The sequence below is a fragment of the Pongo abelii genome, chromosome 5 (assembly GCF_028885655.2).
Source record: "Pongo abelii isolate AG06213 chromosome 5, NHGRI_mPonAbe1-v2.0_pri, whole genome shotgun sequence".
NCBI classification, from domain to species: Eukaryota; Metazoa; Chordata; class Mammalia; order Primates; family Hominidae; genus Pongo; species Pongo abelii.
This window is the reverse complement of record NC_071990.2, coordinates 45788398-45804687: the sequence shown is the minus strand read 5'-3', so window position 1 is coordinate 45804687 and position 16290 is coordinate 45788398. Positions and strand designations below refer to the sequence as shown.

The 16290-nt window shown below is 41.2% G+C and overlaps 1 protein-coding gene across 8 annotated transcripts in view; it reads right to left on the bottom strand.

Annotated features, from left to right (window-relative positions):
* Positions 1-16290, bottom strand: part of RUNX2 (RUNX family transcription factor 2) — a 339669-nt gene that overhangs the window by 107778 nt on the left and 215601 nt on the right. For 2 of the 8 annotated variants that reach the window (XM_002816950.6, XM_063724817.1), the window contains 2 exons: positions 15468-15533; positions 9658-13925 (listed from right to left, as the gene is read on the bottom strand). The exons of 4 other annotated variants lie outside the window; for them this stretch is intronic. In XM_002816950.6, the coding sequence (XP_002816996.2) occupies positions 13447-13925; positions 15468-15533 (545 nt within the window). In that variant the 3' untranslated portion in view covers positions 9658-13446. Of the gene's footprint in view, positions 1-9657; positions 13926-15467; positions 15534-16290 lie in introns of those variants that run through there. 2 more of the 8 variants (XM_003776847.5, XM_063724818.1) reach the window with 1 other exon arrangement.

The following is a 16290-nucleotide window of genomic DNA, read 5'->3' as shown; positions in this document are numbered from 1 at the left end:
TGAACTATGTTATAAGTCTTTTAACACTATACTTAATACCTGTGTGCTCTATCATCACCCCATTAGAATGGTTTTCCCCTTCTACTTTTTAAATTGAAGGGTGATATGGTTTGGCTGTGTCTCCACCCAAATCTCATCTTGAATTCCCACGTGTTATGGGAGGGATCCAGTGGAAGGTGATTGAATCATAGGGGCAAATCTTTCTTGTGCTGTTCTCATGATAGTGAATAAGTCTCATGAGATCTGATGGTTTTAAAAAGAGGAGTTCCCCTGCACAAGTTCTCTCTCTTTGCCTGCCACCATCCATGTAAGACATGATTTGCTCCTCCTTGCCTTCCACCATGATCGTGAGGCCTCCCCAGCCACATGGAACTGTGAGTCCAATTAGACCTCTTTCTTTTGTAGATTTCCCAGTCTTGGATACGTCTTTGTCAGCAGTGTGAAAATGGACTAATACAAAGGGATATTGGTTACAGGTAACTTAGATAGCAAGCAGATAAAAGGTACAATTGAGATGACAAGCCCTTTTTCAAGAATAGCTGTTATGCTTTGATTTGCTTAGGTGGCTAGGACATCATGTTAATGAAGTTAAGACTATGGCCCCATCTCTAGAGGTGAAAGCTTGAAACAGCAAATAGAAAGACCTTTCCATAGCAAGGCCATTGCCACTACCCTTAACACTGATGGCAAGGGTCTGGGTGAGAAAATCCCTCTTGTCCACTAAAGGGAAATCAACTTGAAGCATGTTGCCAACAGATATATCAGCTTTCTCCACGAAGAAATGGCACTGATTCTCCTAGACTGGATTCCTCATCCACTAAGTCAGGCCTGGTATGCTAACTTCATCTATGTTTTAAATAAAGTAACATATAACAGGTCTTTAATTAATAAGGTTAGCTGGAGCATGGTATGGGATCAGCACGTTGGAAATTAATTTATATAAGAAAGTTTTAATAAATCAGTTTGCCTAAATTTATAACAAATGAAAATACGTTCATGAAAACTAGGAAATTAAAAAAGTAGTTAATGAAAATATAATGCAGAAGGTGCTACTATTATGAAGGAAGGAAATATCTCTTACGGTGAGTGAGTATACAAACTGCTTGAAATAGATGTCCTGACCCTTGACTTCCAATCATCTGTCTATGGGGTGATCCTTCAAAAGTGATTTGACCTCTCTGGGATTCCATTTCCCCGTCCTCTACAAAATGACCATTTTGCCAGTTCTGCAGTAAACAATGGACCCCATTCTCTTTCTTAATGTTAGACAGACTCTAGTCTTTTAAAACTCCTCATAATTTCTCCATTCTAAAAGCCATTCCAAATCTATAGGTAAGAGCTCCATGGTCCTTCAGCAGACCATCTGGCTGGCAATATATTATTGTTATTGTCCCGAGTTAAAGAGAAGGTCAAGAGAGGTTAAGTGGCTTGTTCAGGGTCACGCATCTAGTTAGTAGGGGTTAAGGATCTGGAACCCAGAACTTTTTGCCACTTTCTGATGTCCCCCTTTCAATACACTGCTCAACCCCTTCATGGAGAGTTGGCTCCATGGCTGCTACAACAGGGTGGAGAAAATGGAAGAGCAGATTTTCCCTCTTTGACTGTATGAAAATCGCCCACTTTTAGAACACCAAACCACCCATATATGTGGTGGGAATGAAAGTCTTGTGTGACTAAATATAGATGCCAAGTACCTTACAAATATTTGAGTGTTTGCTTTAGGAAATGAGAAATGGAAAATGAAACTGGCTATAAACAGAAATCAAAACTGTCTAAATTCTCTCTATAAACTAATTACTAACTTTTAATATCTGTTTTTTGCAATCTGAAGAATTCACGAATTTGCTTAAAATAAAGAATGGCATGACAAAAACCTCTTTTACTGAAATAGATTAAGTTGAACAGACATGCTTTCCAATATGCTTCTTAATGACGGCAAGCCTTCCAACATATTGGTCTGCCTATAGTAGCTGTTCAATAAATATTTTCAAAGAGAAGAAAGAAAAGAAGGGAGAGAGTGTGAGAGGGAGAGAGATAATTTCTATTATCTGGACTTTCAGTAAAATATAATATTTTTTTCCATATAGATTTAAGAAAATTGTCTGCAAGGTACTTTAAGATACTTGGAGAGAAGTCTACCTATTCATTCAAAGTGATTTAAATCATTTAGGGCAAGAAACAGTCGTGCCCCATCCCTGGGCTCCTCCAGGCTTCTGCACACCAACACAAAGCCTTGCCCAGATCAGGGGTTCCACTTCAGATGTGAGGGAACTGGGTAGTGCCCCTTTGTCAGATTGCAAGGAGGACCCCAGAGCCATTCATAGAAAGGTAAGGGTTGAAGTTGACAGGAATTTCTTGGGTTGGGTCTCTTTCTAGTTAGATGAAGCCAATGCTGCCAAATTAAGTGCAATAATAACTTTTTCAGTGACAATGTTCACACAAAACGCAACATACCTACATGGAAAACCTTGGAAGAAACTACAGATTGAGGATTGGGATGGGGGTAAGGTCAACATTCTTGTTCTGAAGGTGTTGATGTATTCCATTCATGGTTTATGTGATACGATATCTCTGGGTTCCCTAGGGAAGCAGCCCATAGTAAGCCAATTGCCAAACTTAACCTTAATGAAACGGACTAATGGCTGTTGTAACAGCCTGAACCTTAATGTTCAGTAGAAAAATAGTTTATAAAATATATGGGAAAAAAACCTCTGTCAAAGAGCAACATTTTTAAAAATGTTAAAATAGTATTTTTTAAAAATCTTCCACTTCTGGCTTCAGCTCTATTGTGATTCCAACTAATTGAAAATTTTATTTATGCTTTTAAAAACAATCTTAATTATTATCAACAATAATAATACATACCATCTAGTTTACATCTATTACGTGCCAGACACTTTGCTGGGCATTTTTAGATCTCACTAATTCATTTACTTCTCATAACCTCCATTATACAGATGATAAAGAGATTGTTCCCAAAGTTTGAGCTTAGGAACATAGTCTCTGGTATCAAGCAGATCTAGACTTGAGGCTTAATAGCTGTATAACTTTGGACAAGTCTGAACCTCAGTTTTCCTATCAGTAAAATGGGGATAAACACAGTACTAACTTCTTCATAGGTTGCTGGGAAGATTAAGATAAGGCACGTTAAACATTAAGAAAAGTGCCAGGTACCTATGTGATCATGCTACTGGTACCAAATCTGACTTTTCCTCAAAAGGACATTAAAACAATGGGCTTCAGTGCCATCCTAAGTAGGGAAGGAGGAAAATCATCTTTGGCTCCCATTCCTTTCCCCCGGGATGTTCATACTAGTGAGATCAAGGCCAAGTGAACTTCAAGGACAGCTAGGGAGGAAAAAATAGAAAGGATAATGTGCGCTTTCTGCATTTCAAGGGAGGATGTGGCAGTTGGAGAGAGAAAGTATGAGGGTTTAGGAGGATGATGTGAACAGGAAAGGTAATGAAAGTTGTCTTTGGGGAACTTATTCTGGGGCGAGCCTCTCAACCTGCTCCTAACATCCCCTTCTTCTCTCGCTCACTTTCCTGCAGACCTTGGAAGCAAAGCCCCCAGGAATGACTGGAAGACAACATTGTGCAGACCCCTTCCACAGGGCACCCCTGCTCTCCAGGAAGGGCCTTCAGGGCAGCATTTGGAGGTGGCATGAGCTAGCAGCAGCGTGCAGCCTGGTCACTGTCTGATCTGGTCAGCCCAGCCGCACAGAACACCACACAGGCTCTGGCAGCTCCCTGGGAAAGAAGAAATCAGCATCTTGCATGTGTGGCTTATTCTGAAAGGAATAGTATCTGAGGGATTTGATGGACTCTGACAGGGGGAAGAAGGTAGTGAAAAAGATAGAACAAAGATGCCATTTAAAAATACTGGCTCGTGTTCAGGATTTCGCTATTTTTTACGGCAAGGAGCAAGTAAAAAAAAATCCTCCTATTGATGAGTATTTTTCTACAGTCATTAAAAGTCAAAGGGCTCAGGGCTTCCGACTTTCCCTCTTGGGAAACCTGTGAGCTCGTCTTCTGGACAGCTTAGAAAAGGGTTGGATGGCAAAGGCGAGAGGCTCAAAGGCCCCCAGCAAGCAGCTCCGCCGAGGAACGGGTGCAGGGGACACACTGTGTTTCCAGTTCAGATTCTGTGATCTTTCTGCCAAACAGGGGTTTACAAAGCAAAAACCTCCAGAGAATTCTCGTACTTTCTGGCTTATTCTCCTGGTGTTCGTCTTAACAGGAATCAGCTGTTTGCCTTCTCACTTATACAGCATGTTGCTGAGGAGAATTTAGCATCTGGCCTGGCTATTATTAAAAACAAGAACATCCTGCTCTGTTGGGAGAACAGCACCACTGGCAATAAAAGGACAGAGATCATTTGCATTCAGGATTCCAGAGATGTGTTTCAGTTCAATATCTGTGCTCCCTCCTTCCACCCCTGCTTTCATTTTAAGATTTCCTGATGCATCCATCATTTGCAGCATGGTCTACTTTTTTTCTGAAACAGGCACACAGAGACAGAGCATATTTTTTCCTTTCACTGGGAGGCAGGAATGACTGGAGTTGTTCAAACACCGGTCCGTTCCTGCATTTCCTATGATAAAGTTGAACTACCAGAGGAATTTTTTTTTTTTTTTTTTTTTACAACTGCGGAAATGAAAAAGTAAACAAGACTGGGACTGCATTGGTATTTAGGCTCCAGCTTTTTGTTGTTGTTTTTGTCTTTCCCTTTTTTTAAGCCATTGGGCTAGGAGCCTGAAGGGACCATATAATATGAAAAACCCTGAGAGGTTTTATTAGCCAATAAAAAAAACTGAGTTCCTATTAACGACTTAACTCCTTGCTGAAGTTCAAACTTGCTTTCTCCTTGGATCCTTCTCTCCCTCTCATGCCCACGAGGAATGACGGTTGGTTCACCAATCTTTCCCTGCACAACCTGAGCTCACAGTTTGTGCTCCAGAAGGTGTGGTTGAGAATCGTATTCAATAATAATCTCTGTATTTCTCATCTGTGAAGCCATAAATAAGATTTCTGCAAGGAGCCGAATGTTCTACGCCCCCAAATCTACACACACAAAGACTCTTTAAGCACTCTGCTAAAAAAGAGTAAAGTCATTGTGATTTCTAGGATTTTAAATACTAAGTGATGGTTAGGGAGAACAAAATCAGGCTAAAGCATTTCTGGGATAAATAATGATCCCACAAAAGGCTCCTCTCATTTGGGGGCAGAAGAATGAAGGGAAACTCACAGAGAAACAGAAAGTGAAATTGGTCCAACTATTTCACTGCTGGAGATAGATGGAGTTAGGATACATAGGTGACTTCATTTAGGAAGGAAAGTATGTCAAAGGTGATTTAATCCTAATACTGTTTTATTAATCGTGCCGCAATTCTATATGTCTTGTGGTTTTGTTATCTGCTTTTTGCTGCTTTTAAATAAATTTGTACTTTTCTATCAATCCATCATCCAATTGTGTTTTGGGTGTTCTTGGTATTCCCCTCTCTCAAAAACACCCTTAATTTCTGGCATTATATACTGTATCTCTAATTCCACAAAGCTCACTCTATCCTATTTCCATTTTCCACATTCGGGTTAACTCTAGCACTTTTGGTCCTCCCAGAGAAATTTCCTAAGGCCACATGAGCCTGTGCATTTTTGTGTTCCGGTCCCATTTAATGTTACTGCTGCAAGAGCTACTCCCTGAAGGGCTTATGTGGAAGAATTTTGCCTTTTTGTTAAAAGTATTTTGCTCTATGTCCTTGATTTCTTTATAAGAATAGCAGGTGGGGGAAATTCTTCCCTTTTCATTGGCTACGGAGTGGGACGGAATGACCTGGAAAGAATAGATAGCAATCAAGAAGTGAGCTATGTTTGCAATGCTAAAACAGGAAGCAAGTTTTGCAGAAAACCCCACTAAGTGGCCTGACATCAATGCAACAAGATAATAAGAAATGAATTAAAATACATTTTGGTAAATGTTAAATGTGTTTCCAGAAATTTGATCCCTCTGCTTCCCAAATGGCTGAGCATATCTGAATAGCAGGGCTGGATTAAGTCACAAGCTTTTGAATAAAAGCTTTACAAAAATTACTAAAAACTCCTTAAATGTTAGCTTCTCCCTGCTCCCTTAACTGACATATTAAGGAGCATCCGGTGTCCCTTGTCCCAATAACCTATTTGAAGACAAGTAATTGTTTCTTTATCACTTGTGGGATAAAGGTAGCACTTTTTTTTTTTTTTGAAGAATTTGCAGAAATAAAAAACTGAGGCCAAGAAACACTGCCTCCTGAGTACGTGTGTGGGGGTGGTGAGCCCCATCTTTCTCTGAGTGGGTGGCTGTTCAGGTACCCTTTCCAAACTTCACCCTCCTCCCTCCCTCCCTTCAGGCACGCACATACCTGTGTGTGCATACACATATACACACATACACACATACACCACACCACACACACACACACACACATACACACACATCACAAATATACACACACACGCACATATATACACATGCACACACACCACACACATATACACACACATACACATGCACACACACCACACATACACACCACACACACACCACACACATATACACACACATACACATGCGCACACACACCACACAATACACACCACACACACCACACATATACACACATACACACACCACACATGCACACATACACACATACACACACACCACACGCACATATATGCACATACACACATGCCACACACACATATACATACACGTGCACATACCACACACATACACACATGCACCACACACATATGCACCACACACATACACATACACACATGCACCACAGACACATATACACGCACATACATACATACATCCCCCCCCACACACACACATACACCCCACACACGCCCACACACCCACATCCCTGGTATATTACCCTTTGCATCTTCACCGGATCCTTTTCCTTGATAAGTTTTGATTCATAACTTTTTAAAATTTCATTTCCAAGGCCTCCTGATTGAATAGCTACCGCTGAGAAGCCCCTAGGAAGACACAAAGAGGCTTCTCAGGGTCCACAGGAAAGGTGGTGAGGAAGGAAAGACTCCCTTGCCTTTGCTCAGAACCCAGAGTTTAAATCAAGAGTATCAGCTCTCCACATACTGGTTCCTACCTGGCCTTTCTTAAGCACCTTTTCTGGACCAGAGGAGAGAGACAATGGAAGAGCCGAGATGGGTTGGGAGCAATTTGGACTATCCCTGGGGTGCATAGGCCTAGGGTGCAAGCCTGATTCCCAGTACCAATACCTGGACAGCTCAGGTGTTATGAACTCTTGCATGAAGATGTCCTTTCCAGCCCCACAGAAACTGACTAAGGAGTGAATGCATGAGAGTTTGCTTGGGATTTTCACAGCTGAGCTGGCCCACACGCTACAACTGGAGCAGTCAGTTGAGTTGTCCTCCGCTTCCCCAGAAGAACTTAGAGATGGTGACACTGTTATCATAAGCATCCTTTTTAGATACCTCCAAATTGTTGCTTCCTAGGACTGGTCTCTAAAATAATTTTCGAATAGTTAGGACAGAGAGGCCAACTGATAGCACTGCTTATTGTTAACCTGGTAATCGAGGTACAGGCAAGCCAGTACCTCCATTTCTGCAGTGGCTCTTGGCTAGGTCATTATTGTTTACCAACCATTTCCAGAGAGAATGAAAAATTAACTGATAAACAGCTGTAGGACCTGCTCTCACTGACTGCCAATGAGGGCTTCCCTGACATCCTCCCTTGCCTTTCATACTGTTTTCAAGTCCCATAAATATAAATATGTGGCTCTTCCACTGCGTCTGCAGATAATAACTTCAGGGGCCTTCCTGTTTACATGGCAATACCCATTTCCCAGCCAAATAAACTCTGTGACAGAGACCTGAGGTGTTTATTGGGCCAGTCCCGGCTGGGATTGAGTTAACAGGAAACACCCACTCTTGCAGAAATGCCTGATGATTAAATATTTGGGGGATAGGGGACACCAGGGGTCAAAAACACTGCAGAAATTGCTTTCTTCTTCCGCCTGCCATTTCAGTGAGAAACAGGCCATGATAAATATGGCCAACCAATCCAGGCTTAACAAAGCCCCACAGCTGGGCTGTTCACTGGCTGCACAGCCCATGTTGCAGAGAGGAGTGAAGAAGTGCAGATGAAAAAGCCAACAGCAGCCCTCACAATACATCCAAATCTTGGGGTGCCATCAGGTGAAGGGATGGAAAAGGTTGATGTGTAGCCATCACTGGGAAGTCCCTCAGCCTCTGCCTGGCTACTCTGATTTAATAAGCAACGTATTCTCATATCAGTTCTGTCAATAAAGCCTCTAGTTCAGTGGTTCTCAATCGGTGGTGATCTTGCCACCCAGGGACCATTTGGCAACGTCTGGAGACATTTTTGATTGTCCTAACTAGGGAGGTGCTCCTAACGTTTAGTGGGTAGAGGCTAGGAATGCTGCTAAACATCCTACAATGCACGGGACAGCATCCCTGACACACACACACACAAAGAATTACCCAGTCTGAAATGCCAATAGTGCCAAGATCTAGCCCAGTGCCTTTTCATAAACCAAGAAACTGAGACACAGAGGAATAAAGGGATTTGCCCTAGACCATCCTGATGGAGAAAAGTGGAGACAGAAAGAAAGCCACCGTGACCACCTCCCTTGTGAATGCCCTTTAAAGTCACACAGATGTTTGATTTTTTTTTAAATAAATAAATCTACATCCTCAGAGTTGCAGACAAGTTCCCTGGCTTAAGCTCACCCAAGTGCTTTCAGGACATTTCCTATTCTTGGAATTTAACTATTTCCAAGACTTCTTAGAAAATAGTCCCAAAGGGTTAAGAATGAGCAGATCTTCAAGGTCTCTAACTCTCCCTATGATGTGGGTCAGCTTGGCCACTGGCTGACCTTCTCTGCACCACGATTTCCTGGGTCCCTATTTTAGAATTGTGGTGAGCCCAAGCATTCAGAAAGCATAGGACACAGAGAAAGCAACCTTTCTACCCCAGGCCTTCAACCTTGTCACAAGGGGGGGACTTACCAAAAATAAACAATGGCCAAGGGAAAAAAAAATCTCCAAACTATAGTTATGTTCACTAGGAGAATTCTTCTGAGGCTATAGCCCTCCAGGCCAAGGTCCATTTTTACTCATCCTTGGGCTTTGGTTGACTTTATTTTTAAGAACCCAAAAGAGATGTGGAAAGGAAAACAGACTAGCCTATATCTGGGCTGCCTGAGATCTTCTGTTGATAGCCAGAGGTTCACTTGCGGGGCCCTGTTCATGTTCTCAGAGATTAGAATCATGAAGTCATCAAGACTGCATCTATACCTCTGATAGGTCCCCCAGTTGGAATAAATGGCCTTACTCAAGGATGAGGTGAGCACTCCTTCCTTCAGACACAAGCTAGTAAGGAAGTGAGTTCACTGCTAGATTCTTTGCCCACCCCTCTCTAGGAATAGGACAAAACAAGAAGACACCGTTTACCAAGATTTTTTTTCTTCTCCCCAGTAATATAGCATCTCTTCTCTTAGCTAGCCCTGGCAAGTCCTAAGACCAAACAGTGCCCAGGTGTAAGCAGGAGTAGACATCAGACTAGGGAGAAACCGTGAACAAGAAAAGACCCAAGGTACACACATAACAAAACCAAAAAAGCCATTTTATTGAAAATTAAATTCAAACTTCAAATTAATATTACAATCATGAGAAAAATGCCAAATAATTCAATTTACAGTTGCAACATACAATACAAATAGTCCCTTTGAAGTTAAGAGTAAACTCATCCACAATCATGACCTGTGGCACAAAGCGGAATTTTTACAATATGTGCATGGAAAGCAATTCTTGGGCAATAGCAATTGGAAAAAATAAAAATGAAAGCTTGTATTTACACAAAATGCTACAAATATTTTTGTTCCACAGAAACCTAAGAATGGTAAAGCATATCCAAAAGAAATGGAATTTTATTCAGAATACCTAAGAAATTATTGTAAGTTATGGTTTTGGCTGATATATTTCAAAGTACTGCATTAAAAAGCAAACAGTTATTTGTAAACATGAAGTAAACAAACATCTAAAAAATTCTCACATAGAAAATATTTTTTAAATGCATTCGTTTTCTAAAAACAACAAATTCAAGGTTTGGAAGAAGTGTCTTTTATTATTGTTCTTTCAAATACCATAGGTATAACGATTACTTTTGCTAATGCTTCGTGTTTCCATGTATTAACCTGGATTCTGGGCCAGTCCCTTTCCTCGGAATGGAGGGAATCCTTAAAGCTGTACACACATCTCCTCCCTTCTGAATTTATCACAGATGGTCCCTAATGGTGTGGACTTCTCTGTTCATTTTGAAAGGGCCCTGGCAAGGGAGAGGCAGTGAGACCGTCTAAAGAGCAAACAATAGTTAATCTGTTGAGTTTCTCAGTTCTGGGCTGAATGTTATTCCACTAATCTAAAACCAAAGGTGTGGTACCTGTTCTGGAACTCTGATATGGGTTAAAATTTGTGAGACAACTGAAATGGATAAAAATGTGGCTGCATTGATAAGACTGTAAATTCCAGCAATGTTTGTGCTACACACAGAACCACGCTATTTTAATTCCCAGGAACTAGTACATGGTTCCACAGTAGTAGTAAGACTTTGCTTTGGTCTTGAAATCACAAATCAAACACATGACCCAGTGCAAATTAAGGGTTCAGTGAAAAAAAAAAAAAAAAAAAAGAAAGAAAGAAAAACAAAATTTTAATCCCTAGACCAAAAAAGGGCAGAATTTGTTCTAAGAAATGTGAATTACCCCCATTGGGGTGGTTGGAGTGAGGGTGGAGGGAAGAAGTGCTTGAATTTTTCCCAAGGAAAAAAAGCTTCTAAAGTGTTTCTGGGTTGCTGCCTGCAGCCACTATAGTAACATTTCAACACAAAAGCATCCCTAAAGTCACTCGGTATGTGTACTGTAAACTTAAAAAAGCCCTTTTAACATTAAAAAATAATGTACAAATATAGTACCTTTTTAATTAAATAGGATGCAGCTGGCACTGGCGGTAGCATTTTTATGTCAATTAATTAAAATTGAAATGTGTAACCAGACACTGGCTTTTTTAAGTGCTGCTGAAACGAACACACATATTTTACACTTACAAATAAATGGACAGTGGTGTGCTTCAAGCTACCACACACAAACAATAAATAGTATCAATTACTACTTCCATCTTACTTAAGTAATAGAAAAAGTGGCTTATTTATCTAAGCATACTTGGTATACAGCCTTTAGAAGGCAAAGTGTTTTGTTTTCCCATCCATTTTTATTAGAAGGAGTCAGGATGAATTCCAAGGGAGACTCCCAGGCAGGAAGCACAGGTCCAGCTGCCCCACACGCTGTCCTGCAATGCTGGGTGGCCTACAAAGGTGGGTTTGAGAAGGACCAGAGAACAAGGGGGCCGTTAGGGTTTGAAGGCAAATCTCTGCTAAATTCTGCTTGGGTGGGTGGAGGATTCCAGTGAAGGGACCCTGACTTTTCGGGGAGGAGAGCAGGGATTGGCCTGGTGGTGTCATTAGATGATCCTTGTTTGGATTAAGGATTTACACTTGGAAATCTGCCATGTGACTGCCAGGAGTGGTCAAAGTGCATGCCACAGAAGGGCTCTAGCTCAAATTCGTACACAGTAGTAGACACCAAACTCCACACCCCCTTGCCCTCCTTGGCCCTCCATTGTAAGAAATACAAATGTCAAAGGCTGTCTGTAGGTCCCCATGGGCCATATGTCCTCTCAGCTCAGCTACCTGCTGGAACTTGGCTGCCTTTTCAGAGGACCTACTCCCAAAGGACAGTGATGTCATTCTGCTCCTCTAAATGCAAATTCTGTGGAAAGCTGCCAGTGGGGCCTTGGGTAAGGCAGATTGGGGTTCCCCTGTTGTGTTGTTTGGTAAGGCTGGTTGGTTAAGAATCCCTGGTGCAATTTTGCTGTCCTGTACTAGGTGTCTCATAATTGATCCTCTATCCACATGTGTGGCTTTTAGCTGACTATGTCTTTGCTATGAAGCCTGGCGATTTAGAGTTTTGCTTAACTATGAAACCACAGAACATTTTTCTGTAGTTCAATGATTTACTTGTGCTTGTCTTTTTAATATGACAAGAGTCATAATTACCCCAAAGAAATTAGAAAACCACATCACTCCAGCATTTCATGCTGATAAAGGGCTAAAGGTTGTTTTTTAAATCCCTAATTACTGCTTTAGAAGGCAAAGCTGTGTTAGAGGCATTCAAAGATCTGAAAGAACTAAACATAACATTTCCTTCATACATCACAAAAACAATCTATATCTAAAATATTTGGAGATGGAAGTATTTTTTAAAATCACATTGTGCCTGGATGAACTGAAATTGCTTAGCAATATTTCAGATATGGCTCTAGACCACTGAAGAAATTTGTTATTTAATAAAGAGCACTTTTAGAGACCGAAGTCAACATATCAATACACTAAGAAATGTTTCAAGGGTCCAAATGTCATTAAATAATTATAAATATATCTTTAAAGTTATATGACCATTCACGTTAGCAAGTTACCTCAGATTTTACACATATTCATAATTTAAAAAAAAGAAAACAAATAACACATAGCCAAACGCAAACACTATCTATACCATTATGGCTATAATAATGTATTACCATTTTCAGTTTTGCATAAAAGGAGAAGGCAGGTTTTAGGGATAGGATTTGTTTTTGGTTCAGTGGGAAAAGGGGACAAGGAGTGTTAAAAAGTAAAATAAAATAATCTATCCTGATCAGTTATTTTTGAAGTCACTTTCTTAGAGCAGGAAAAAAGAAAAAAAAAAAACGAACCCAACAGTTCAGATGAGGACCTGCAGCATGTCTGAAAGCAGAAATTGGAAGAGTTATTCTGAATGATGGTACTGTGATGGAAGCGTCCATTCTACCTCATGTCCCTTTAGTGCACCTCAACTGGTTTTGTAAGCTGTCTGCGGAGGGCACTGGTCCATACACAGCTGCCACCATGAGGGTGTGAGGTTTCAAAGCACAGAGAGGAAGCGGTTTTGCTCTTCTCCCTCCTGAACCTGGAGTCCACCTCTCTGAATTGGCATATGAACAGGTTACTGATGATAACAGACCAAACAACAAAAACAAAAATACCTTTTCCCTTCTTTGTTCCTTTGTAAAAGTACATCTTAAATAGTAAACAATCTGAAGCTCGATTGCGATTGTCTCTCTTGAGCCTTCTGCTTCTCAATATCTACCCTCTTATGGCTGCAAGATCATGACTGAGTGAGTGAATGAAAAATCTTCTAAAAAATAGGCACTTTGTAGATAGCTAATCGATATACATATATATGCACTCTCTCTATATATGTATATATTGATACGTGTGGGATGTGGCCCCCAGATACCACTGGGCCACTGCTGAGGAATTTCAATATGGTCGCCAAACAGATTCATCCATTCTGCCACTAGAATTCAAAACAGTTGGGGAACTGCTGTGGCTTCCATCAGCGTCAACACCATCATTCTGGTTAGGCAAATTTGGATTTAATAGCGTGCTGCCATTCGAGGTGGTGGTGCATGGCGGAAGCATTCTGGAAGGAGACCGGTCTCCCCCCGGCACCATGGGAAACTGATAGGATCCTGACGAAGTGCCATAGTAGAGATATGGAGTGCTGCTGGTCTGGAAGGGTCCACTCTGGCTTTGGGAAGAGCCGGGATAGGGTGGTGGCAGGTAGGTGTGGTAGTGAGTGGTGGCGGACATACCGAGGGACATGCCTGAGGTGACTGGCGGGGTGTAAGTAAAGGTGGCTGGATAGTGCATTCGTGGGTTGGAGAAGCGGCTCTCAGTGAGGGATGAAATGCTTGGGAACTGCCTGGGGTCTGAAAAAGGGCCCAGTTCTGAAGCACCTAAAAATTATAACAGAAGATGGAGGGAAAAATCTGTAAATATCAATTAAAATAATGATAGAATTGTTACAAGAAAAAAAAAAAAGAAAACTTTAGCTTTCCCATAAAGGAACAGCAAGCCACAGACAGACCTTCAAATGCACTAGTCACTTTACAGTCTTTTTCCCCCACTTTGCAGTCTTAACAGCATTGATCCTTAAGTTCTTCACCCCCAGAGAATCCCAGAGGGCTTTAAAAACCCACGTGTGCCAGGTCAATGTGTAAACCAACCCAACACTCTGATCACATAGGTTCACTCACCAGACTTTAAAACCAAATCCTCATGGATTTTTTTCCTCTTTTTTTTCTCATTGCACTTCAGATATTTGAAGTGAAATTTTTACTAAGTCAGACAAGTTTATTTTCCTCAACTCCATATAAAGAAATTCCAAAATAATGTCTTACTGTTATTTACTCTTGGTAGGCTCCTTCATCAATGAAGGAACATCAAAAAGATATCCTATCATGTTCCTATCATTTCCTTTAACGCCTTAAAAGAATTTAAAATCTTGTCAGAGGTCTCATCTTAGCAACAGTGAAATCAAACCAGAAACTCATAACTTCTCTGGGGGTGGACAGGGAGGGTCATAAGCTACTAGATCAGTCGGTTTTGAAAGTGGAAGTTAGGAGGCACAAGGGGGCTTGGTACCTTAGGAATCATTGATTTCAAGTCTTGATGGGAGACTTGTAACCTGATTTAGACCAGGTGCTAACAGTAGCTTTTGCGAGAGGCTCACTGCCTAGGGGAGATTAAGAGGAGGGCACTCCCCACCCGTCTCCCAGGCCCCAGCACCACATCCTACAGAACCAGCTTCAGGTCAACCTGAAGCAGTAACCTGAAGGCAAAGATGGTTTTCCCCTAAAACATGAAGTCCTTTCACTTCTAAAGCTAACAGTAGGCCTCCTTAATAGATGTTTCTGGTGCCTAAGTTATGAAACCACCGTTATAAACCATTTCATGTGGCAATTAGTTTTCTGAAATGCTAGAATCTTGTAGTTGTGATCTTTAAAGACTGGGTTTATTATTATTTTTCTAGAATTGACAGAATTGTGACAAGCTCTTTTCTAATACCAGTGCTCTTGTTAAGATATTGTTCCCTTCTAAAATATTTTGATTATTCAGATCTCATATATTTGTTTCTCCTACAGCTTTTAGCTATAAAGGAAAGCACTAAACAATTCTTGAGGACTTTAATGAATGGGTACTTCTTCACCTCATTTTTATTCAGACCTTGTTCTTGGATATTACAATGTTTATTAAGGGAATAATCCGAACACTTTTCTTTAAAGGTGCTGATTGAAGGTTGCTAATTTTTGTTAAAATGCACACTGCTTATAATCTTCACAAAACGCAAGGGTTAAGTGCCATGATGTGCATTTGTAATAAAAAGTGACTCTTTAAAAGCAACATATAGTTAACAAAACTCACAAATCGGACAGTAACAACCAGACAGCCCAGCCCAGCCCAGCCCTGCCCAGCCCAGCAATTGTTAAAAGTCTCACCTGCCTGGCTCTTCTTACTGAGAGTGGAAGGCCAGAGGCAGAAGTCAGAGGTGGCAGTGTCATCATCTGTAAAATGAGGGGGATGAGCTCTAAGTTCCCTTCCAGCTCTAATGTTCTATGACTATGAATTCCAAGAGAGAAGGAGAAGCAACAGCCTTAGGGGAGGGGTAGACAGAGAGTTTCCCATCCCTCATTAGTATTTCCCAGAGTCTGCAGGCCCATAAGCAGAGGGTAAAAGCTAGTGAGCAGCTTCTAAGGCCAGAAGCAAACACTTTCAAGATGAAGAACCAAAACTGACATAGCCCAGGCAGTCACTCTCTGCTTTTTATAAATTCTTCCATCCTCAACTAGCCTCTACCTATTCCTCCCAAAAACGAAATTCTGACAAGCTTAAGTTTAAAAATATGGAAGCAGCAATTATGACAGAATCAGAAATGGGAGCAGATGCTCCATAACAACTCCCCCGCCCAATGCTTGTACCCTGCCTTGTACAATACAAAGGCCAAATGGAGGCCACAGACGTTCCTCAGGCAGCCTCTGCATTGCAGGGCATCCAGGTGACCTTGAGCTGGCAGAACTAACAGCGATGGGCAGGGCAGTTCTGTATGCATTAAGTTCAATATTTAGATCATATAAGAAAAACCAGAATAATGTGAACAGCGTGTATCAGAAAGAAGTCGCACTTAAAACGCCAACGTGTGCCCCCTGCAGAAGTATGGAGTTGACACAGATAGACATGTTAATGTAAAAACTGCTTCTCAGGTGTATTTGTACTTAAAACACACTGTAGTAATAATTACAATTCTGTATGGTTTCACTTATT